Consider the following 24,029-nt stretch of genomic DNA (forward strand, 5'->3'; position numbering starts at 1 on the left):
GCAGCATCATCAGGAAGTAACCGCAGATCGCTGCCCAAGCCGTCCGCAAGATGATTTATGTATACAGAAAATAATATTCAAATGGTTCAAATGGTTCTGAGTACTATGGGACTCAACTTCTAAGGTCATTAGTCCCCTAGAACTTAGAACTAGTTAAACCTAACTAACCTAAGGACATCACACACATCCATGCCCGAGGCAGGATTCGAACCTGCGACCGTAGCGGTCTCGCGGTTCCAGACTGCAGCGCCTAGAACCGCTCGGCCACTTCGGCCGGCAAAATAATATTTCTCCTATCGTACTTACCTGGGGGCTCCTGATGATACCCTAGTCTCTGATGAACACTCGCCGTCGGTGACAACATATTGGGCTCTGTTACTGAGGAAATCTTCGAGCAATTCTCAAGTTTGGAAATCTATCCCATATGCTTGTACCTTCGTTAACAGTCTGTAATGGGACTCAGTTCAAATGGTTCAAATGGCTCTAAGCACTATGGGACTTGACATCTGAGGTCATCAGTCCCCTAGAACTTAGAACTATTTAAACCTAACTAACGCCGGCCGAAGTGGCCGTGCGGTTAAAGGCGCTGCAGTCTGGAACCGCAAGACCGCTACGGTCGCAGGTTCGAATCCTGCCTCGGGCATGGATGTTTGTGATGTCCTTAGGTTAGTTAGGTTTAACTAGTTCTAAGTTCTAGGGGACTAATGACCTCAGCAGTTGAGTCCCATAGTACTCAGAGCCATTTGAACCTAACTAACCAAAGGACATCACACACATCCATGCTTGAGGCAGGATTCGGACCTGCGACCAGCGGCGCGGCGCGCACTTGCACAAGTCGCTGTCGAAACTATAAAAGTTACGGATTGCCAGGAAGTATCAAGTACCGGGTTGTTCCAACATTGGCGACACGAAAGTAGTAATTGCGCCTGGTTTAAGGTTAAGTATTGCGTCAGTAGCGTATCAGAAAAGTTAAATATAAAACTGGAAACAGACCAAATTGTTCGTCATGGTGGCAGAACGGTTCTAGGCGCTTCAGTCCGGAACCGCGCTGCTACTACGGTCGCAGGTTCGAATCCTGCCTCGGGCATTGATGTGCGTGATTTCCTTAGGTTAGTTAGGTTTAAGTAGCTCCAAGTCTAGGGGACTGCTGACCTCAGATGTTAAGTCCCATAGTGCTTAGACGTAGATATTTATGGATTTTGATGACATTGACTGCATAGAGAAACAGACACATGTTGCTGTACTTGAAGCAGTCGTTTTTTTTTAATTTTTTAGTCTTCTGGTTGGTTAAATGCCTCCTGCCACGAATTCCTCTGCTTTGCCAACCTCTTCATCTCAGAGTAGCACTTGTTACCTATGTCCTCATTTATTTGCTGAATGTATTCCAATCTCTGTCTTCCTCAAAAAATGGCTCTGAGCACTATGGAACTTAACATCTGTGGTCATCAGTCCCCTAGAACTTAGAACTATTTAAACCTAACTAAACTAAGGACATCACACACATCCATGCCCGAGGCACGATTCGAACCTGCGACCGTAGCGGCCACGCGGTTCCAAACTGAAGCGCCTAGAACCGCACGGCTATACCGGCCGGCTCTGTCTTCCTCTACAATATTTTCCTCTACAGCGCCCTCTAGTACCGTGGAAGTCATTTCCTCATGTCTTAGCAGATGTTCCATCATCCTGTCCCTTCTCTTTGTGAGTGTTTTCCACATATTCCTGTTCTCTCCGATTCTGCGCAGAACCTCCTCATTCCTTACCTTATCAGTCCATCTAATTTTCAACATTCGTCTGTAGCACCACATCTCAAATGCATCGATTTCTTCTTCTCCGGTTTTCCCACAGTCTATGTTTCACTACCGTACAATGCTGTGCTCGAAGGGTACATTCGCTGAAATTTCTTGGCCAGGAATGCCATTTTTGCCGGTGATAGTCTGCTTTTGATGTCTTTCTTGCTCCGTCCATCAGTGGTTATTTTGCTGCCTAGGTAGCCTTCATCAGTTTCGTGACCATCAGTCCTGATGGTCAGTATCTCGCTGCTCTCATTTCTGCTACTTCGCATTTCTTTCGTCTTTCTTCGATTTATTCGTAATCCATGTTCTGTGCTCACTAGGCTGTTCATTTCATTCAGCAGATCATGTAATACTTCTTCACTTTCACTCAGGATAGCAATGTCATCAACGACTCGTTTCATTGACATCCTTTCACCTTGAATTTTAATCCCACCAGTGAACCTTTCTCTATATCCATCATTGCTTCTTCGATGTAGAGATTGAGCAGTAGAGACAAAAGACTACCTCCTTATCTTACATTCTGTTTAATTCGAACACTTCGTTCTTAGTCGTCCACTCTTATTATTCCCTCTTGGCTCTTGTACATATTGTATGCTACCTTTCTCTCCCTGTAGCTTTCCCCTATTTTTCTGGAAATGTCGAACATCTTGCACCATTTTACATTGTCGAACGCTTTTCCCAGGTCGACAAATCCTATGAACGTGTCTTGATTTTTCTTTGGTCTTGCTTCCATTATCAACCGCAACGTAAGAATTGCCTCTCTAATGCAGTCGTACGCGACCTGAACATGGATGGACGGATGATATCTGAGCTGCCCCGTGAAATTCACTCACTTAGAAACACATAAGCGAGAATAATATCTGGCTGTGAAACAGAAAAAAACATTTACCTATAAAGATGAATACGAATCCCCGCTAGCCAAAAAACGGAAAGTGATCTTTAATGTGACTTCTGGCGACAATATTTCTCACATCATAGCACGTTTATTTCTTGTCGCATGCTTAACACTTCTTAAAAAACAACATGAGCTGTTTTTTGACATTCTCGCATAACTGAAATATCTTCTCGAGTGTCCCACAACATCTTTCAGTAACTCGCCGAGCAAACAAGTTGACATTTTTTTACCCAATCGAGAATCCAAACACGTCTCTTCTTTTTTTCCTTCTGTATCGATTTGATTCCTACATGTATTAATTCCGCCACTATTCGTTCAGCTGCCAAAGCTTTCATTTCAGAGATGACTCCGGCATTCAGAAACTGACGAAACAGGGGTGTACACTGCTGCCGCCGGTGTCTGCTCTCGTACACTACTGGCCATTAAAATTGCTACACCACGAAGATGACGTGCTACAGACGCGAAATTTAACCGACAGGAATAAGATGCTGTGATACGCAAATGATTAGCTTTTCAGAGCACTCACACAAGGTTGGTGCCGGTGGCGACACCTACAACGTGCTGACATGAGGAAAGTTTCCAACCGACTTCCCATACACAAACAGCAGTTGACCGGCGTTCCCTTGTGAAACGTTGTTGTGATGCCTTGTGTAAGGAGGAGAAATGCGTACCATCACGTTTCCGACTTTGATAAAAGACGGATTGTATTCTATCGCCATTGCGGTTTATCGTATCGCGATATTGCTACTCGCGTTGGTCGAGATCCAACGACTGTTAGCAGAATATGGAATCGGTGGGTTCAGGAGGGCAATACGGAACGCCGCGCTGGATCCCAACGGCCTCGTATCACTAGCAGTCGAGATGACAGGCATCTTATCCCCATGGCTGTAACGGATCGTGCAGCAACGTCTCCATTTCTGAGTCAACAGATGGGGACGAACAGTTCGACGACGATTGCAGCAGCATGGACTATCAGCTCGGAGACCATGACTGCGGTTACCCTTGACGCTGCATCACAGACAGGGGCGCCTCCGATGGTGTACTCAACGACGAACCTGGGTGCACAAATGTCAAAACGTCATTTTTTCGGGTAAATCCAGATTCTGTTTACAGCATCATGATGATCGCATCCGTGTTTGGCGACATCGCGGTGAACGCACATTGGATGCGTGTATTCGTCATCGCCATACTGGCGTATCACCCGGCGTGATGGTATGGGGTGCCACTGGTTACACGTCTCGGTCACCTCTTGTTCGCATTAACGGCACTTTGAACAATGGACGTTACATTTCAGATGTGTTACGACCTGTGGCTCTAACCTTCATTCGATCCCTGCGAAAACCTACATTTCAGCAGGATAATGCACGACCGCATGTTGCAGGTCCTGTACGGGCCTTTCTGGATACAGAAAATGTTCGACTGCTGTCCTGGTCAGCACATTCTCCAGATCTCTCACCAATTGAAGACGTCTAGTCAATGGTGGCCGAGCAACTGGCTCGTCACAATACGGCAGTCAACACTCTTGATGAACTGTGGTATCGTGTTGAAGCTGCATGGACAGCTGTACCTGTACACGCCATCCAAGCTCCCAGGCGCATCAAGGCCGTTATTACGGCCAGAGGTGGTTGTTCTGAGTACTGATTTCTCAGGATCTATGCACCCAAATTGCTTGAAAATGTAATCACATGTCAGTTCTAGTATAATATATTTGTCCAATGAATACCCGTTTATCATCTGCATTTCTTCTTGGTGTAGCAATTTTAATGGCCAGTAGCGTATATGAAACCAGTTTCGTGAAGTTTGCGCTACATAGCTTTGGCACGTGATTCGCAACGTAATGCGTCAAATTCATCTCCCACGGCGACTGCCGCAACTGCTATATCCGCCACGTTTAGCTATGCGAGATAAGATAGGTGGTAAGTGGCGCACGCACGCAACAAAGCGTCGCGTGTGATTTCAGCTGCGTGGTGCCTTTGTTTTCTAACCTGTGGCTCTGTGTCGCTGACCGACCGCTGCCGCATTGTGTGACAAACACGACGGAAAGCAGTGATGCCTGGCTAGCGTGATGCACGAACCTCACCCAATCGACCGCGACCCGCCAGCCAGCAATCGCCCCTCATGCAGCTTGCACCACATCGCTTTGACACATCGTTCCTACTCGAAGCACCGACGCTCAAGTGAGATTATCCAACTTGTTGCTGGATTCACACGTTGGCAGAATTCACTTTGCTCTGTTGCTGCCAAAATGAGCGTCATCAATGTTTACGGCTGCTTGTAAATCTATGAGAACGTGGTAGCGGAGAAAAACGCTGCGTTTGAAAATGCGTTTTGGCAGCCATGTCTAGTTGCCAACACTATACACTATGTGATCAAAAGTATCCGGACACCTGCCTCAAAATGACTTACAAGTTCGTGGCGCCCTCCATCGGTAATGCTGGAATTCAATATAGTGTTGTCCCACTGGCTACCTTGATTACAGCTTCCATTCTCGCTGGCATACGTTCAATCAGGTGCTGGAAGGTTTCTTGGGGAATGGCAGCCCATCCTTCACGGAGTGCTGCATTGAGGATCTAACAACCCTACCACGCTGCTAAATATTGCATTTTCGGGCAGCAATAAAGTTATATGATGTGGCAGGTGTCATTAGAGCACAGTTAATAAAGTCATTTCATGAAACAATGGATAAACTAGGCACTCATCTTTTGGTGTTTCCCAAGCTGGTCTCGTTGTGAACTCATGGCTCAATCGTCGAAAATCTAGGTAGTGATGATTCCAAGCTCGGATGCAAAGAGGCCTAGGTGTTATTCTGCGATATTCAAAAGTTTTATAGATGTGTTTCACAAGCCATTCTTGAAGATTAAACCTTTGAAAGTTAGGACAATGGTGATGTAAAAAAAGTAATCAGCACTCCGAATTTAAGTTACACTTCTTTTTCATTACTTTTGTTTCAATATCACGTAACTCACAAAACATCACTTCAAAATATAAAACATACTTGAAAATATCTTCCTCACTGTTAAAGTTCACATTTTATAAACTGTCTACAATTTGCGTCTTTTCAACATGACGACCAAGATTTGACTCCCTAATAATCGCTTACACGCCCAAAAATCAGAGTTACAAGTACGACAAAGATCATAGTGGCGAAAGAAAGAATACACATAAGAATAATATCACTGCAATATAAACATATCGATGTATCAAAGTACCTCTACATTAATGAAATCAAATCTGAATGTTGTCTCAGAAATATATTAACTACTTTACAGAAACACAGTAGAATATTGCTGGTATCGAGAGGTTGAGGTGAGGTGCCGTAATGGTTACGTAATTCAAGTACCATTACAAGGAGAGATATCGATGTCGGTCGATGAGGCCTGGCACTAAGTCGGTGTTCCAAAGCATCCCAAAGGTATTCTATAGGGTTCAGTTCAGGACACTATGCAGGCCAATCAATTACAGGTGCCCGATCGTGTTGAAAGATGTGATCGCCACCCTCGAATTGCTCTTCTACAGTGGGAAGCAAGAAGGTGCTTAAAGCATCAATGTAGGCCTGTGCTGTGATAGTGCCACGCAAAACAACAAGAGAAAGACTACCATACCATAACACCACCGCCTCCGAATCTTACTGTTGCCATTAGACACGTTGGCAGATGACGTTCACCGGGCATACGCCTTACCCAGACCCTGCCATCGGATCGCCACATTGTGTATCGTGATTCGTCACTCCACACAACGTTTTTCCACTGTTCAATCGTCCAATGTTCACGCTCCTTGCACCAGGCGATACGTCATTTCCATTTACCAGCTTTATGTGTGGCTTATGAGCAGCCGCTCAACCATTAAATCCAAGCTTTCTCACCTCCCGCCTAACTGTCATAGTACTTGCAGTGGATCCTGATGCAATTTGGAATTCCTGTGTGATGGTCTGGGTAGATGTCTTCCCATTACACATTACGACCCTCTTCAACTGTGTGCGGTCTCTGTCAGTCAACAGACGAGGTCTGCCTGTACGCTTTTGTGCTGTACGTGTCCCTTCAAGTTTACACTTCACCAACACATTGGAAACAGTGGACCTAGTTATGTTTAGGAGTGTGAAAATCTCGCATACAGACTTATGACACCCAATCACCTGACCACGTTCGAAGTCCGTGAGTTCTGCGGAACGCCCCGTTCTGCTCTCTCACGCTGTCTAATGACTACAGAGGTCGCTGATATGGAGTGCCTGGCAGTAGGTGGCAGCACAATGCACCTAATATGAAAAACGTATGTTTTTACGGGTGTCCGGATACTTTTGATCACATAGCATAGAACGGTGAGCCTGAGCGACCGTCCTCGTTATGTAGCAATCATTGAGCTGTCGCGTCCAGCGAGTAGTCTAGACGCTCAGTGGCATTAGAGACTGGAGAAGGTCCGCCCAGTCACCTAATGTGGAGATAGTTAACTGGAAGTTTGAAAGATTTATGGTACTCGATTGGGAAATAATCGAACAAAGACAAGACGTGAATAATTACAATCTTTAATTGCTCATCTGAACAAGAATTGGATAATAACTTGATTGAAAGTATACTATATCTGATTGCAAAATCAGTGGAGCGAGGTACGTGGCTGAGTATGAGCGCGAGTAGAGCCAAAGCGAATACTTCAAGTCGAGGCTCCGGGCCTACCCTACACAGACTGGAATCTTGGATCGCTGTCTGTCCTGAAATCCCCCACGGGCTGCGCCGCCTCCGCCTTTATACTGTGCGGCAGCTCACGCTCCGCATTCCACGTTGTCACTTTCGGACACTGCTGTGCTGGGCCTCGTGTATGACCATGTATGGTTACCGTCAAAGCACTACCGCGCCTCACGGTTCTTCACATGAGCTCACGTGATGCCCCGCGGGTCAATGTAACATCTGCGTCCAAGATTCTGCTCCAGGCGGGTGTAAAATGAATGTTCAAATTGTTCAAATAGCCCTAAGTACTATGGGACTTTTCATCTGTCATCAATCCACTAGACTTAGAACTACTTAAACCTAACTTACCTAAGGACACCACACACATCCATGCCCGAGGCACGATTCGAACCTGCGACCGTAGCAGCAGCGCGGATCCGGACTGAAGCGCCTAAAAACGCTCAGCCACAGCGACCGGCAAAATGAATGTGCGCAACGGAAAATAATAAACGCTAAAATGAAGATTTGGCCCTGCCTGACTACCCCCTGAAGCAGATCTCTTAATTCTATAAATTACAATCCAAACATAAATGAATGATGAAGGCACTGATCCTATTAAATGATAAACGTTGTTCCTGTTTATATATTTATTGTAGGTCAAAAAACCTTTATATTACAAAGTTTACACTTTCTAAGTAAATTACTGATCAATCGCCCAACTCTGCCCCTTATTATGACTGCGCGGTCTAATATCAATAACGCGAAATGACTGACATCATCTACGTACCAAACACTAGAAGACACTACTTTCAAAGATGATCTGCGCTGGTGCGGAACCTCAGTGGAAATAAACTAACGTGATTACAGCTGTTTAGCTTTTATAGCCCTAATAAGCCGAAGCAATTTGCGATATCACCTTACGTATTGCGTCCGGTGCGTTGAAGTTCAAATGGCTCTGAGCACTATGGCTCTGATCACTATGGAACTTCGAAGGTCATCAGTCCCCTAGAACTTAGAACTACTTAAACCTAACTAACGTTAGGACATCACACACATCCATGCCTGAGGCAGGATTCAAACTTGCGACCGTAGCGGTCGCGCGGTTCCAGACGGTAGCTCTATGTACATTTACATCTGCATACATACGCTGCAAGCCACCGTACGGTGCATGGCGGAGGGTACCTTGTATCACTATTAGTCATATCCTTTGCTGTTACATTCGCAGTCTGGAACCGCGCGACCGCTACGGCATGGATGTGTGTGATGTCCTTAGGTTAGTTAGGTTTAAGTAGTTCTAAGTTGTAGGGGACTGATGACCTCAGATGTTAAGTCCCATAGTGCTCAGAGCCATTTGAGCACTGTATTTATATCGAAACTGTATACTCAATATTGCAATTACGCTCTCAACAGGGTAGTGTAGATTGTGGGGAAATAATTATTAGCCCTATATTGACTATAAACATACAGGTGCCGATTTTTTACTCATTTGTCATGTATTTTGGTGCATGGTTTTGAAGGCCTGAATGTTGATAAAAATAAAATCGGAACCCTAGTGACAGTTTTCTGTTTTCTTTTTCAGGCCTGCTGACATACCGGAGATACTATGGTTCGAGGAGGAGACGGAACTGATTCGCAGCTGTGGCGCCCTCAGCTCTGCCCTCGGACTGCAGAAGAGGTGAGTAAATGTGGCGCAGCCGAGGCGTTTGTTAGTCTAAATAGCATGGCCCGTCAGCTGAACACAGGAACGCTTGTTGTAAAGTTTTATCACCGAGGGGGGGGGGGGGGGAGCGGGGGGGGGGTCTAGATGAGGGTAGCTCACATCACGCTAGCGCACTACGCAGCACCAGGGCTTGGCTGTTGCCCTGGGCCAGCACGGACCTGGTAGAGGGGGAGCGTCGGACAGTGGCAGGTGTGTCGACGAATGAGAGGTGCGGCGCGCCAGCGTACAGAAGCTCACAAGAAGACGGCACCTGGTCATCATCATACACTCTTGGAAATGGAAAAAAGAACACATTGACACCGGTGTGTCAGACCCACCATACTTGCTCCGGACACTGCGAGAGGGCTGTACAAGCAATGATCACACGCACGGCACAGCGGACACACCAGGAACCGCGGTGTTGGCCGTCGAATGGCGCTAGCTGCGCAGCATTTGTGCACCGCCGCCGTCAGTGTCAGCCAGTTTGCCGTGGCATACGGAGCTCCATCGCAGTCTTTAACACTGGTAGCATGCCGCGACAGCGTGGACGTGAACCGTATGTGCAGTTGACGGACTTTGAGCGAGGGCGTATAGTGGGCATGCGGGAGGCCGGGTGGACGTACCGCCGAATTGCTCAACACGTGGGGCGTGAGGTCTCCACAGTACATCGATGTTGTCTCCAGTGGTCGGCGGAAGGTGCACGTGCCCGTCGACCTGGGACCGGACCGCAGCGACGCACGGATGCACGCCGAGACCGTAGGATCCTACGCAGTGCCGTAGGGGACCGCACCGCCACTTCCCAGCAAATTAGGGACACTGTTGCTCCTGGGGTATCGGCGAGGACCATTCGCAACCGTCTCCATGAAGCTGGGCTACGGTCCCGCACACCGTTAGGCCGTCTTCCGCTCACGCCCCAACATCGTGCAGCCCGCCTCCAGTGGTGTCGCGACAGGCGTGAATGGAGGGACGCATGGAGACGTGTCGTCTTCAGCGATGAGAGTCGCTTCTGCCTTGGTGCCAATGATGGTCGTATGCGTGTTTGGCGCCGTGCAGGTGAGCGCCACAATCAGGACTGCATACGACCGAGGCACACAGGGCCAACACCCGGCATCATGGTGTGGGGAGCGATCTCCTACACTGGCCGTACACCACTGGTGATCGTCGAGGGGACACTGAATAGTGCACGGTACATCCAAACCGTCATCGAACCCATCGTTCTACCATTCCTAGACCGGCAAGGGAACTTGCTGTTCCAACAGGACAATGCACGTCCGCATGTATCCCGTGCCACCCAATGTGCTCTAGAAGGTGTAAGTCAACTACCCTGGCCAGCAAGATCTCCGGATCTGTCCCCCATTGAGCATGTTTGGGACTGGATGAAGCGTCGTCTCACGCGGTCTGCACGTCCAGCACGAACGCTGGTCCAACTGAGGCGCCAGGTGGAAATGGCATGGCAAGCTGTTCCACAGGACTACATCCAGCATCTCTACGATCGTCTCCATGGGAGAATAGCAGCCTGCATTGCTGCGAAAGGTGGATATACACTGTACTAGTGCCGACATTGTGCATGCTCTGTTGCCTGTGTCTATGTGGCTGTGGTTCTGTCAGTGTGATCATGTGATGTATCTGACCCCAGGAATGTGTCAATAAAGTTTCCCCTTCCTGGGACAATGAATTCACGGTGTTCTTATTTCAATTTCCAGGAGTGTAGATTTCGTTCAGGTTTATGGTGCATTCAGGGCTTGGCCAGGAATCAATGTGATAGAAGCGAGAGCTCCAGATGGCCAAGCGGTAAGAGCGCAAAACGATAATCCAAGGGTCGTGAGGTCGAGTTCTTCAGCGGAAAACTTTTTCCTTTTTTCAATTTTTGCGTTACTTACACGGCAAAAAATATCAAGTAACGCTCAGTATATTGTGTTTATTAATATTTTCATAAATGGTATGAAAAGGAAAGGCAAAGATAATATGGGATTGGAAATAAATTTCCAGAAAAGGATTGCAAGGCGTACAGGAGAACTTCATATACAAAATTAGATACTTTTGTTATTTTTAGACGGCCGGTTTGGCCGTTCGGTTCTAGGCGCTTCAGTCTGGAACCGCGTGACCGATACGGTCGCAGGTTCGAATCCTGCCTCGGGCATGGAAGTGTGTGATGTCCTTAGGTTAGTTAGGTTTAACTAGTTCTAAGTTCTAGGGGACTGATGACCACAGATGTTAAGTCCCATAGTGCTCAGAGCCATTTGAACCATTTTTTTGTTATTTTTACAGTTGATGATTTACACATGCTGCGATAATATTCATCGTAAAGAGAGGGGGAGCACTAATTTTTCGGCATACTACACACGTTATGAAGCCTTATTTTTACAGTTACATGGGTGTTTCAAAGTTTCTATAGAAAAACCAACTGGTTTTACATTCACAAACCGCATAATTTCGCCAATTATTGGCGAGGATAGCTGATGTTTTACAGTGGAATATATTTTTATACAGTCTTCTCGGAATGTTATTTCTTTTCTTCGCTCGACGAGATAAGAGCAATTTTGAAACTATTTGATTGGATTCTGTAGCTGACGATAAAATTGGATATGACAAGTTGCACTAGTGCGTTTGGGGGAGCAGCCTTTCAGCTGTCTCGAAAGTACGCTGAGTTACACGGATGAGCCAAAACATTATGTCCACTGCCCACCGTGTCCGCGGCTCGTGGTCTTGCGGTAGCCTTCTCGCTTCCCGCCCACTGGGTCCCGGGTTCGATTCCCGGCGGTGTTAGGGATTTTCTCTGCCTCGAGATGACTGGCTGTTGTGTGTCTTTCATCATCATTTCATCCTTATTCAGTCGCAAGTCGCCATAGTGGCGTTAAAGAACTTGCGGAGCGGCGGCCGAACCGCCCCGCGAGGGGTCTCCCGGCCACCAATGCCATACGCTCAATATTATTATTATTATTACGAGGTCCATTCAAGTTCTAAGGCCTCCGATTTTTTTTCTAGGGACTGGAAAGAGATTGAAACGTGCGCATTGTTTTAAAATGAGGCTGCGTTCATTGTCAATACGTCCCAGAGATGGCAGCACCGTACGGCAGATGGAATTTTACCGCCAGCGGCGAGAATGAGAACTGTTTTAAATACTTAAAATGGCGACGTTTTCCTTACTTGAACAGCGTGCAATCATTCGTTTTCTGAATTTGCGTGGTGTGAAACCAATTGAAATTCATCGACAGTTGAAGGAGACATGTGGTGATGGAGTTATGGATGTGTCGAAAGTGCGTTCGTCGGTGCGACAGTTTAATGAAGGCAGAACATCGTGTGACAACAAACCAAAACAACCTCGGGCTCGCACAAGCCAGTCTGACGACATGATCGAGAAAGTGGAGAGAATTGTATGGGGGATCGCCGAATGACTGTTGAACAGATCGCCTCCAGAGTTGGCGTTTCTGTGGGTTCTGTGTACACAATCCTGCATGACGACCTGAAAATGCGAAAAGTGTCATCCAGGTGGGTGCCACGAATGCTGACGGACAACCACACGGCTGCCCGTGTGGCATGTTGCCAAGCAATGTTGATGCGCAACGACAGCACGAATGGGAGTTTCTTTTCGTCGGTTGTGACAATGGATGAGACGTGGATGCCAGTTTTCAATCCAGAAACAAAGCGCCAGTCAGCTCAATGGAAGCACACAGATTCACCGCCACCAAAAAAATTTCGGGTAACCGCCAGTGCTGAAAAAATGATGGTGTCCATGTTCTGGGACAGCGAGGGCGTAATCCTTACCCATTGCATTCCAAAGGGCACTACGGTAACAGGTGCACCACAACAAAAACGTGCGGGATGGGCTGCGCGTGCGCTGTTTCACCAAGACAACGCACCCGCACATCGAGCTAACGTTACGCAACAGTTTCTTCGTGATAACATCTTCGAAGTGATTCCTCATGCTCCCTACTCACCTGACCTGGCTCCTAGTGACTTATGGCTTTTTCCAACAATGAAAGACAATCTCCGTGGCCGCACATTCACCAGCCGTGCTGCTATTGCCTCAACGATTTTCCAGTGGTCAAAACAGACTCCTAAAGAAGCCTTCGCCGCTGCCATGGAATCATGGCGTCAGCGTTGTGAAAAATGTGTACGTCTGCAGGGCGATTACGTCGAGAAGTAACGCCAGTTTCATCGATTTCAGGTGAGTAGTTAATTAGAAAAAAATCGGAGGCCTTAGAACTTGAATGCACCTCGTACGGCCCATCGTAAAGTTGACTGCCTCCTGGTGGTATTGTGGGCACGTGACGCAGTAACGAAAGAATGTAAGCGGTAGATAGTCATTATAGCGAAGATACAGGCCGAAAATGCAGAAATTCACTGATATAAGCGATTCTGACAAAGGACACATTCTTGTGGCGATGCGGCTGGACACGAGAAGCTTTGAAACGGCGAAGCTGATCGCCTGTTGGCCTACTACTGTCGTGAACACCTATGAAAAGTGGTTGAAGGACGGTGAAATAACGGGTTGGCCCTATGGTATTGGACGACCCCGGCTCATCACAAAACGTAGAGCCAATTATTCAAAATGACAGTCACAATCGCATTATTTATTTAGCCGCCAACCGGTTTCAACCCGCGATGGGGTCATCTTCAGGGCAATTTACACCATTTGGTCGCTCGCTTGAGTCGTCACCCTGCCTGTGTGCGGTTGATAGTTGCATTGTAGTCGGATTGAATTTCCTTTTCGATGCGGCCACAACTCTCTTCCATGGTAATTATTGTCTTTGACTGCATTACTATCTCGGATTTAACCTTCATTCATATGATTTTGAATTTATTCTGTAGATGTTTGATAAAGAATCTGTGATAGTCGTTTCCTTTTATCTCCCCTTTTTGTATACTATTCTCAGTATTTGATTGATATAGGTGTTACACAAAATATTACCAGTGTAGATTTTATCGTCAATAGTTGCCGTCACTGCCAAGATGGCTCACTTCCATACTTTAAGTTACCACAAAGTTTGTTAATTGGGGTTTTCTGTCCTCGGGGCGTTACATTAGGCAACGACCTGTGGCGTATGTGGCGACACAATAAAACGCTGGTGCAGTCACAAGTGTTTCGGAGCACACCGTACATTGTTGACCATGGAGCTCCACGTCACACGACCCCTGCGTGTTCCTGTGTTGATCCAGCAACATCGTAACTTATGATTACAGCGGACTCAGCAGCACTGAGTCTTCGAAGTAGCCGTGCGGTTCTAGGCGCTACAGTTTGGAACTGCGGGACCGCTACGGTCGCAGGTTCGAATCCTGTCTCGGGCATGGATGTGTGTGATGTCCTTAGGTTAGTTAGGTTTAAGTAGTTCTGAGTTCTAGGGTACTGATGACCAAAGAAGTTAAGTCCCATAGTGCTCAGAGCCATTTGAACCATCACTGAGTCTTCACCGTGTATCAGTAGAAACGCGTCGCCTGTCGAATGAATCGCACATCGATGGTTGGGTCGCTGCACGTCATCATCTAGAGAATGTCTGCACGAACCACGCACGGCACCACAGGTGCAGGCATGTGACGGCAGAATTATTAGGTACAGTGAGTATGGCCTCCACGGGATCTGTGGTGGTAATCGAAGGCATCATGACAGCATTGTACTATGTGAACATTATTGCGTACCACCTGCGTCGCTTCATGCTGGAAGTCTACATCTACATCCATACTCCGACAGCCACCTGACGGTGTGTGGCGGAGCGTACTTTGAGTTCTCCCTTCTATTCCAGTCTCGTATTGTTCGTGGAAAGAAATATTGTCGGTATGCCTCTGTGTGGGCTCTAGTCTTTCTAATTTTATCCTCATAGTCTCTTCGCGAGATATACGTAGGAGGGAGCAATATACTGCTTGACTCCTCGGTGATGGTATGTTCTCGAAACTTCAACAAAAGCCCGTACCGAGCTACTGAGCGCCTTTCTTGCAGAGTCTTTCACTGGAGTTTATCTATCATCTCCGTAAAGCTTTCGCGATTACTAAATGATCCTGTAACGAAGCGCGCTGCTCTCAGTTGGATCTTCTCTATCTCTTCTATCAACCCTACCTGGAACGGATCCCACACCGGTGAGCAGTATTCAAGCAGTGGGCGAACAAGTGTTCCGTAACCTACTTCCTTTGTTTTCGGATTGCATTTCCTTAGGGTTCTTCCAATGAATCTCAGTCTGGCATCTGCTCTACCTACTATTAATTTTATATGCTCATTCCATTTTAGATCACTCCTAATGCCTACTCCCAGATAATTTATAGAATTAACTGCTTCCAGTTGCTGACCTGCTATATTGTAGCTAAATGATAAAGGATCTATCTTTCTATGTATTTGCAGCACATTACACTTGTCTACATTGAGATTCAATTTCCGTTCCCTGCACCATGCGTCAATTCGTTACAGATCCTCCTGCATTTCAGTACAATTTTCCATTGTTACAACCTCTCGATATACTGCAGCATCATCCGCAAAAAGCCTCAGTCAACTTCCGATGTTATCCACAAGGTCGTTTATACATATTGTGAATAGCAACGGTCTTACGACACTCCCCTGCGGCACACCTGCAATCACTCTTACTTCCTAAGACTTCTTTCCATTGAGAATGACATGCTGCGTTCTTTTATGTAGGAACTCTTCAATCCAATCACACAATTGGTCTGATAGTCCATATGCTCTTACTTTGTTCATTATCGACTGTGGGGAACTGTATCAAACGCCTTGCGGGAGTCAAGAAACACAGCATCTACCTGGGAACCTGTGACTATGGCCCTCTGAGTCTCGTGGACGAATAGCGCGAGCTGAGTTTCACACGATCGTCTTTTTCGAAACCCATGCTGATTCCTATAGATCTCCCCCAACGGTGGTGGTGGTGGTGGTTAGTGTTTAACGTCCCGTCGACAACGAGGTCATTAGAGACGGAGCGCAAGCTCGGGTTAGGGAAGGATTGGGAAGGAAATCGGCCGTGCCCTTTCAAAGGAACCATCCCGGCATTTACCTGAAACGATTTAGGGAAATCACGGAAAACCTAAATCAGGATGGCCGGAGACGGGATTGAACCGTCGTCCTCCCGAATGCGAGTCCAGTGTGCTAACCACTGCGCCACCTCGCTCGGTCCCCCAACGGCGATGACATCTTCCAACAGGATAACTGTCCGTGTTGTAAGGTCAGAATCGTGTTACTGTGGTTTCAGGGACAATATAGTGAACTCACATTGATGTCTTGGCCAGCAAATGTTCCTGATATGTACCTAATGGAACACTTCACGAGCGCCAGCTGCTTGCCCGTACACCACCGTGCCGTAATTTGTGGGAGTTTCTTGACCTGTGCGTAGACCTCTGGTGCCATATACTTCTGGAATCGTGTTAAGGTCTTGTACAATCCATGCTGTATAGGGTTATACCATACATTTGGATGAAATCGGAGATCATGAGTAGACGCGGTCCACTTGTCACTGTATGGGCAACAGCGATGCAGTCAAACAGCCGCAAAAACAGCAGTTCCAATCTAATTTGCAGCCAGTAAATCTCCGATTCATTAAATGGTCGACCAACCATATGAAAAAATGCTAGACAAATGTCAGATTACTTTAAAAATCACGTAATGTTGAGAGGCACCCACATGCCTTGGTCATACTGTGGCATCAAGCAGTCAGGCCTGCAAGATGAGTGGTCTGCCAAGCGAGTGGATTCATTCTTAATTTATCGAGTAACATGAACTCTCGTACTCACAATTTAGTTACCAATTATCCTCCTGTAAGATTAATACGCAACGGAAACACGCATCTGACTATCAATAATTTACAGAAATCTGACTGTACACTACGCACTGGCAATACCACATTTTCTTTTTGTCTTTTATTTAACGGCTTTTGTCAACACGTGGCCACCGCACTGAATATGAATGGCGCACACATTATAAATTCGGGACATCATGACAACATACAATTCGAAGGAAAAGTCCAACAATCTATTTCTTTTCACTATCTTATTTATTACGATAAATTCTCTAACCTAAACACACAAATTCTATAACCTACAACAATAACACATGAGAAATTCCGCCCAGAGGGCATGGCTTTACAATGGTGAATCTCTATATTATGGTCTCGTAATTATTTAACTCTACAGTGCATTTTCTGGATGGGATGGTGGATCTTTTATTATATCTCACGCTTCGACTCTCACAATCATCATCACGAAACTTTCCTCCAGATCGAGCGATACAGAAGGAACAAGCATAACCCACAAATCTTTTGAAACTACCTTGCTACTCTCCCATGCAAACCACACATACCCAAATTACATGACACACATCACACTGCAATAAGAAATACTACACAGAGAATGGTTACAACATTATCACTTTCAGCTTTCCCACTTAATTTAATATTTATCCCAGTTTCACACGACACTGCCCCACTTTGTAATTGTACTTTCCTACTGTGAACTCTGGAGATATATGCACGTCTTCATGTGCAATCCAAGCCAAGTGGCGTTGCTGGATAGACGGCCGACTCACCTTGCTTCTCTCTCAGAGTTTGAATCTAGCGTCACACGGAATCCTATTACGCAAAGTAATATTAAGAACGTATTCAGCACACACGCGAGTCCTCAACTGATACCATGGACGAGTACTTCTCTTTATCCTTTGTCTCATACACAGATTGAGACTCACACAGTACTCACCACGTGGAAGTACTCGTCTCTAATTTCAAGTCCTGCACACGCCATTTCTTAAATATTTCAGCTTATGGTACACACGCTAGTAATTCAGCTTAACTTAAGCACACGGAAGTATTTCAACTTATAGCTACACGTGGTTTCATTGTGACCGTTGGTCACTTCCGAAGATTACTACAATCCCCTTAATATTACCTGCCTGACATTTAATTCTCCCCACAAAAGTTCCTGAGATAGAGAAATTATTATTTCAAACTACTCTTAAATATTCCACATGCATACCATGTCTCCACTCTTTCGTCATTACTGAGCACAGCTAAAACAGGTCTTAACAGCACAAGATCCAGCGGCAGAGTGCTGAAACATGGCCGTTCTTTAGGTTCTCTCACACCTTTGCTGAAGTGGGGAGGCACCTTGCTACCCTATTGGTGAGCCACATTTCAGGCGCTCAAAGCTCTGGTAAATTTCATCTATTTGGTTCCACCAAAGGTTGCCAAAGGATCGACTCAAAGATGATCATATATTCACATTCACTATCTGCGGTTAGCAGACGACCATACATTCATTCATTTCACAGATCTCGCCAAACTGGATGTAGGGATTTATTTTGTGGGAGTGCACATGTGATCAATTAAATGAATAAATTGTCATTCTTTCCCACACTGGTATCCGGCTTCGCTGTATTAATTGAAATTGAGTTATTTTACAAAAAAAATGTGTTGTTCTGACAAAAATAATGAAGTATGTTGTACCTATTTTCAATGTCGGGCGGTACTGTACCCTTTCAATGTAATTAATATTTGTCTTTAAATACGTAAGCGAGAGAAAGTTCACGAAAGGATTGACATTGTGCTTAAAATTTGTTAGAAGTCACTAGGTGGTCTCATTACTAAACACTGGATAAATACAGTCTCGCTAATTTGCGCTCCATTTTAAGGGCAAATTAGTTTTTGACGCATCCCAATATTTATGACGTCATAGCTCATGAATTATGAGAGGTACAGTTATATAATTTTGCAGCTAATTTAGTGATATACGTCAAAACTGTCTGCAAAGTGTGTTAAGGACAGAGTTTATAGGGAAGAAGTGATAAATTAAAACGTCCTGCCTGATGGTGAAGTTTCGCTGCGCGAAATTTTAAGTAACAGCTACTTTCCTTCGCATATCTCCTGAACTAAATACGAGGGTCACTCCAAAATAAATTCACACTATTTTTGTAAAAATACAGTTTTCATGCTCCATGTGTGAAAGTTTTACAGTGTGTAGATACATCCTTCCCGCTTGTTTTCAAACTTAGTTCAACCTGTTCCCGTGAGTGGCGCCGTCACAGCATGTCTTCAAAATGGCTGCTACACTTGACGTTCGTCAGAAGCAAGGTGCTGTCATAGAATTCCTGTGCTGTGAAAACAGGATAGTGGGAAACTTCCACAAGAAGTTGAAAAAGGTGTATGGAGATGCTGCTGTCGATCGCAGTAGAGTTAGTCGGTGGGCAAGCAGGTTTCGTGATGAAAGCGGGCACGGTAATATTGAGGATTGTCCTCGCAGTGGCAGTCCTCATACTGTACACACTCCAGAAAATGTGCAGAGAGTTAACGAATTGGCGACTGCTGATAGACGCATCACAGTGAAAGAATTGTCACGCTACGTTGGGATAGGGGAAGGAAGTGCTTGCAGAATACTGAAAGTGTTGGCGTTAAAAAAGGTTTGTGCCAGGTGGATTCCCAAGATGTTGACAGTGGCTCACAAAGAAATAAGAAAAATGGTGTGCAGCGAACTTTTCGAACAGTATGACAATGGTGGAGATGAATTTCGTGGAATAATTGTGACACGGCTCCATCATTTTTCACCCGAGACGAAGAGGCAATCAATGGAGTGGCATCATTCAAATTCACCCAAGAAAAAAAAATTCAAAACCACACCTTCTGCTAGAAAAGTTATTGCTACGGTGTTTTTCGATTCCGAAGGACTCTTGCTTGTGGACATCATGACAAGTGGAACCACCATAAATTCTGATACATATGTGACGACACTGAAGAAACTTCAAGCGTGACAGAGTCGTGTTCGACCACATTGGCAAAAGCAGGATGTTTTGCTGCTGCACGACAATTCATGGCCACACTTCAGTCAAAAAACCATGGAAGCGATCACAAAACTCGGATGGTCAACACTGAAACACCCGCCTTACAGTCCTGACCTGGTTCCATGTGACTATCATCTCTTTGGGAAACTGAAAGACTCTCTTCCTGGAACAAGGTTTTAGGATGATGACTCCCTTGTGCACACTGCCAAACAGTGGCTCCAACAGGTTGGTCCAGAATTTTACCGTGCGGGTATACAGGCGCTGGTTCCAAGATGGTATAAGGCAGTTGAGAGGGATGGAAATTGTGTGGAGAAAAGAAAATATTGTTCCTAAAGGATCCATCTACACACCGTAAAACTTTCAAACATGTAGAATAAAAGATGGATTAAAAAAAAATAGTGTGTATTTCTTTTGGAGTGATCCTCGTATATTTACAAAAATATAGGGACAAAAATATGGAAACAGCAAAAGCACATTACCATGCTTAATACGGTGTAGGAAACCATTTGCATTCCAAACAGCTTCCAGTCCGCACGGAATGGATAAATACAGGTCCTACATGGTTTTCAAGGGAACCTTATACCATTCTTCCTGAAAAATAGTGGCAAGTTCCGGTAACGATGATGATGGATATCTATCAGGCACCATTCTCTCCAAAGTAGACCACAAAGACTGAATAATAGTGAGGTATGGCGACTATGGTGGCCAGGGGAGATGTGACAATTCGTCCTCGTGCTCACAGAGCCAGCCCTGAATGATGCAAGGTGTGTGAACAGCGGACCTGTCGTCTCAGAACACAGCATCACCTCTCGGGAACAAACACTGTACCATGGGACGGACCGGATCAGCCAAAATCGCCGCATAATCCTTGACTGTAGTGCGACCACGCAGAGTAACCATGGGGAGAATGGAATACCGCCATATCGCTGCCAAAATCATCACGGAATCCCCGTCATGTTTCACTCTTGGGAAGTAAACTCGGCCCGAAGTTGTAAACAGTGTGTAAGAAGAGTTGTTCGACCAAATGGCTGTATTCCATTTCTCAGTAGTCAAGGAATTATGGCTTCGAAACCACGTTTTCCTGTCACAGGAATTTGAATTACAGATGAGTTGTTTTGGAATTCCAGGTGGCCCAACAATTACCAGCTTGTGGAGCTACCTTCGTGTTGATTTGGCATTGACGGTTTGCGAGCGCGACATTCAGTTCTGCTATGACTTCAAGAGGAATATAATAATTCCAATCCCAAAGAAAGGAGGTGTTGACAGATGTGCAAATTACCGAACTATCAGTTTAATAAGTCACAGCTGCAAAATACTAACGCCAATTCTCTACAGACGAATGGAAAAACTGGTAGAAGTGGACCTCGGGGAAGATCAGTTTGGATTCCGTAGAAATATTGGAACACGTGAGGCAATACTGACCTTACGACTTACTTTAGAAGAATGGTTAAGGAAAGGCAAACCTACGTTTCTAGCATTTGTAGACTTAGAGAAAGCTTCTGACAATGTTGGCTGGAATACTCTCCTTCAAATTCTAAAGGTGGCAGGGGTAAAATACAGGGAGCGAAAGGCTATTTACAATTTGTACAGAAACCAGATGGCAGTTATAAGAGTCGAGGGGCATGAAAGGGAAGCAGTAGTTGGGAAGGGAGTGAGACAGGATTGTAGCCTCTCCCCGATGTTATTCAATCTGTATACTGAGCAAGCAGTAAAGGAAACAAAAGAAAAATTGTATTAAAATCCATGGAGAAGAAATAAAAACTTTGAGGTTCGCCGATGACATTGTAATTCTATCAGAGACAGCAAAGGACTTGGAAGAGCAGTTGAACGGAATGGACAGTGTCTTGAAAGGAGGATAATGGAATGTAGTCGAATTAAGTCGGGTGATGCTGAGGGAATTAGATTAGGAAATGAGACACTTAAAGCAGTAAAGGATTTTTGCTATTTGGGGAGCAAAATAACTGATGATGGTCGAAGTAGAGAAGATATAAAATGTACACTCGCAATGGCAAGGAAAGCGTTTCTGAAGAAGAGAAATTTGCTAACATCGAGTATAGATTTAAGTGTCAGGAAGTCGTTTCTGAAAGTATTTGTAAGGAGTGTAGCCATGTATGGAAGTGAAACATGGACGGTAAATAGTTTGGACAAGAAGAGAATAGAAGCATTCGAAATGTGGTGCTACAGTAGAATGCTGAAGATTAGATGGGTAGATCACATAACTAATGATGAAGTATTAAAGATTGGACCGGTTAGTAGGACATTTTCTGAGGCATCAAGGGATCACAAATTTAGCATTGTAGGGCAGCGTGGAGGGTAAAAATCGTAGAGGGAGACCAATAGATGAATACACTAAGCAGATTCAGAAGGATGTGGGTTGCAGTAAGTACTGGGAGATGAAGAAGCTTGCACAGGATAGGGTAGCATGGAGAGCTGCATCAAACCAGTCTCAGGACTGAAGACCATAACAACAATGACTGATGCAGCTGCCTTACTGTTGCCGACGTTCCAATTCACTTAAAAGCACTCCGTCTCCAGGCCACAAGCGGCCCATCGGGACCACCCGACCGCAGTGTCATCCTCAGATGAGAATGTCGATAGGAGGGGCGTGTGGTCAGCACACTGCTCTCCCGTTCGTTATGATGGTTTCCAGTGACCGGTGCCGCTACTATTCGGTCGAGTAGCTCTTCAATTGGCATCACAAGACTGAGTGCACCCCGAAAAATGGCAACAGCGCATGGGGGCCCGGTCGGTCACCCATCTAAGTGCGAGCCACGCCCGACAGCGCTTAACTTCGGTGATCTGACGGGTACCGGTGTTTCCACTGCGGCAACGCCGATGCCGCTCCAATTCACTTAGCTGCGACATATTGCATCCACAACTACACATAACACTGTTCTGATCTTGACTGACAGTTGTAACGCATTGACGACATGGCGTAAGTGGTGTGGTGATCAATCAAGACAGCGTAGCACGCAGAGTACGCCAGTATCTGCATTATTTTCGAATACACATTTCTCACTGTGTTTCCAAACTTTTGTCCGACCCCAGTACGCGTCGAACAATGACATAATTTTTTCAGATGCAAACAGTAATAAATGTAGATACTGTCTGCAAAATACATTGCGAATAGGGTTACCAGTTAAGAAGAAATAGTTGTGGCCGAGCGGTTCTAGGCGCTTCAGTCTGGAACCGCGCGACCGCTACGGTCGCAGGTTCGAATCCTGCCTTGGGCATGGATGATGATGATGATGATGTTTGGTTTGTGGGGCGCTCAACTGCGCGGTTATCAGCACCCGTACAAATTCCCAACCTTTTCTCAGCCCAGTCTCGTCACTCTTCATGAATGATGATGAAATGATGACGACGACACAAACACCCAGTTATCTCGAGGCAGGTTCGGGCATGGATGTGTGTGATGTCCTTAGGTTAGTTAGGTTTAAGTAGTTCTAAGTTCTAGGGGACTGATGACCCCAGATGTTAAGTCCCATAGTGCTCAGAGCCATTTGAGCCAAAAAAGAAATAAATTAAAGGGTTATGCCTGACACTGAACTTTTATTGCGTGTCGTTTTAAGTAAAAGCTAGTTTTTCACACTTTTCGATGTTTATGATGTCATATGGCCTGAACAATGTGTTGTACAATAATATAACTTTGCAGGTACATTTTGCGATGTATGTAGATACTGCCTGCAATGTGTGTTGCCAATAAAGTTAGTAGTAAAGAAGTAATAAATTAAAACGTCATGCCTAATGTTGAAGTCTGAATGTATGACTAACGAAAATGTAGTAAAGAGATTAACTTTTTTTTCCTTTCGTCATTTTGTCTGGGGGGTCAGCGAGAAAAAGTTTCGTGGAGGTTTGAATTCACGTGTGAAGTTTGCTGGCATACGCTAAATACTCTCATTCTCAAGTACTGGACGAATATGACCCGGGTATTTGCGCGCCGTCACTTTCCCTGTCTCAAGACACACTGTTTCTAACTGCTATACTTGTCTTCCTGTGTTAAGCTTATAACACATGATATGCTTCTCAATGAGTAGATTGTGATAACTCTTTATATTTTGAAATTCGCACAGTAATTATGCGAAATGTTGAATATCAAATTTTCGTTGGCTCTGGAACCTATTATACACGCAGCATCCAACTGGCAATAGGTTCCGGGACAACGATTTAATTATACATATTGACAAATAAATGTTTTGATGATCGTTCGATACATGAAAAGTGGAAATGG

At 45.4% G+C, this 24,029-nt stretch overlaps 1 protein-coding gene and 1 pseudogene across 1 annotated transcript in view; one reads left to right on the forward strand and one right to left on the reverse strand.

The window, feature by feature from the left end:
• LOC126195714 (uncharacterized) overlaps positions 1 to 24,029 on the forward strand; it is a 586,112-nt gene that overhangs the window by 287,635 nt on the left and 274,448 nt on the right. The window contains exon 3 of the mRNA XM_049934342.1: positions 8,926 to 9,021. Within this exon, the coding sequence (XP_049790299.1) occupies positions 8,926 to 9,021 (96 nt within the window). The remainder of the gene's footprint in view (positions 1 to 8,925; positions 9,022 to 24,029) is intronic.
• On the reverse strand, positions 22,521 to 22,638 carry LOC126195977 (5S ribosomal RNA; annotated as a pseudogene).

The sequence above is a fragment of the Schistocerca nitens genome, chromosome 7 (genome assembly GCF_023898315.1).
Source record: "Schistocerca nitens isolate TAMUIC-IGC-003100 chromosome 7, iqSchNite1.1, whole genome shotgun sequence".
Lineage (NCBI taxonomy): Eukaryota > Metazoa > Arthropoda > Insecta > Orthoptera > Acrididae > Schistocerca > Schistocerca nitens.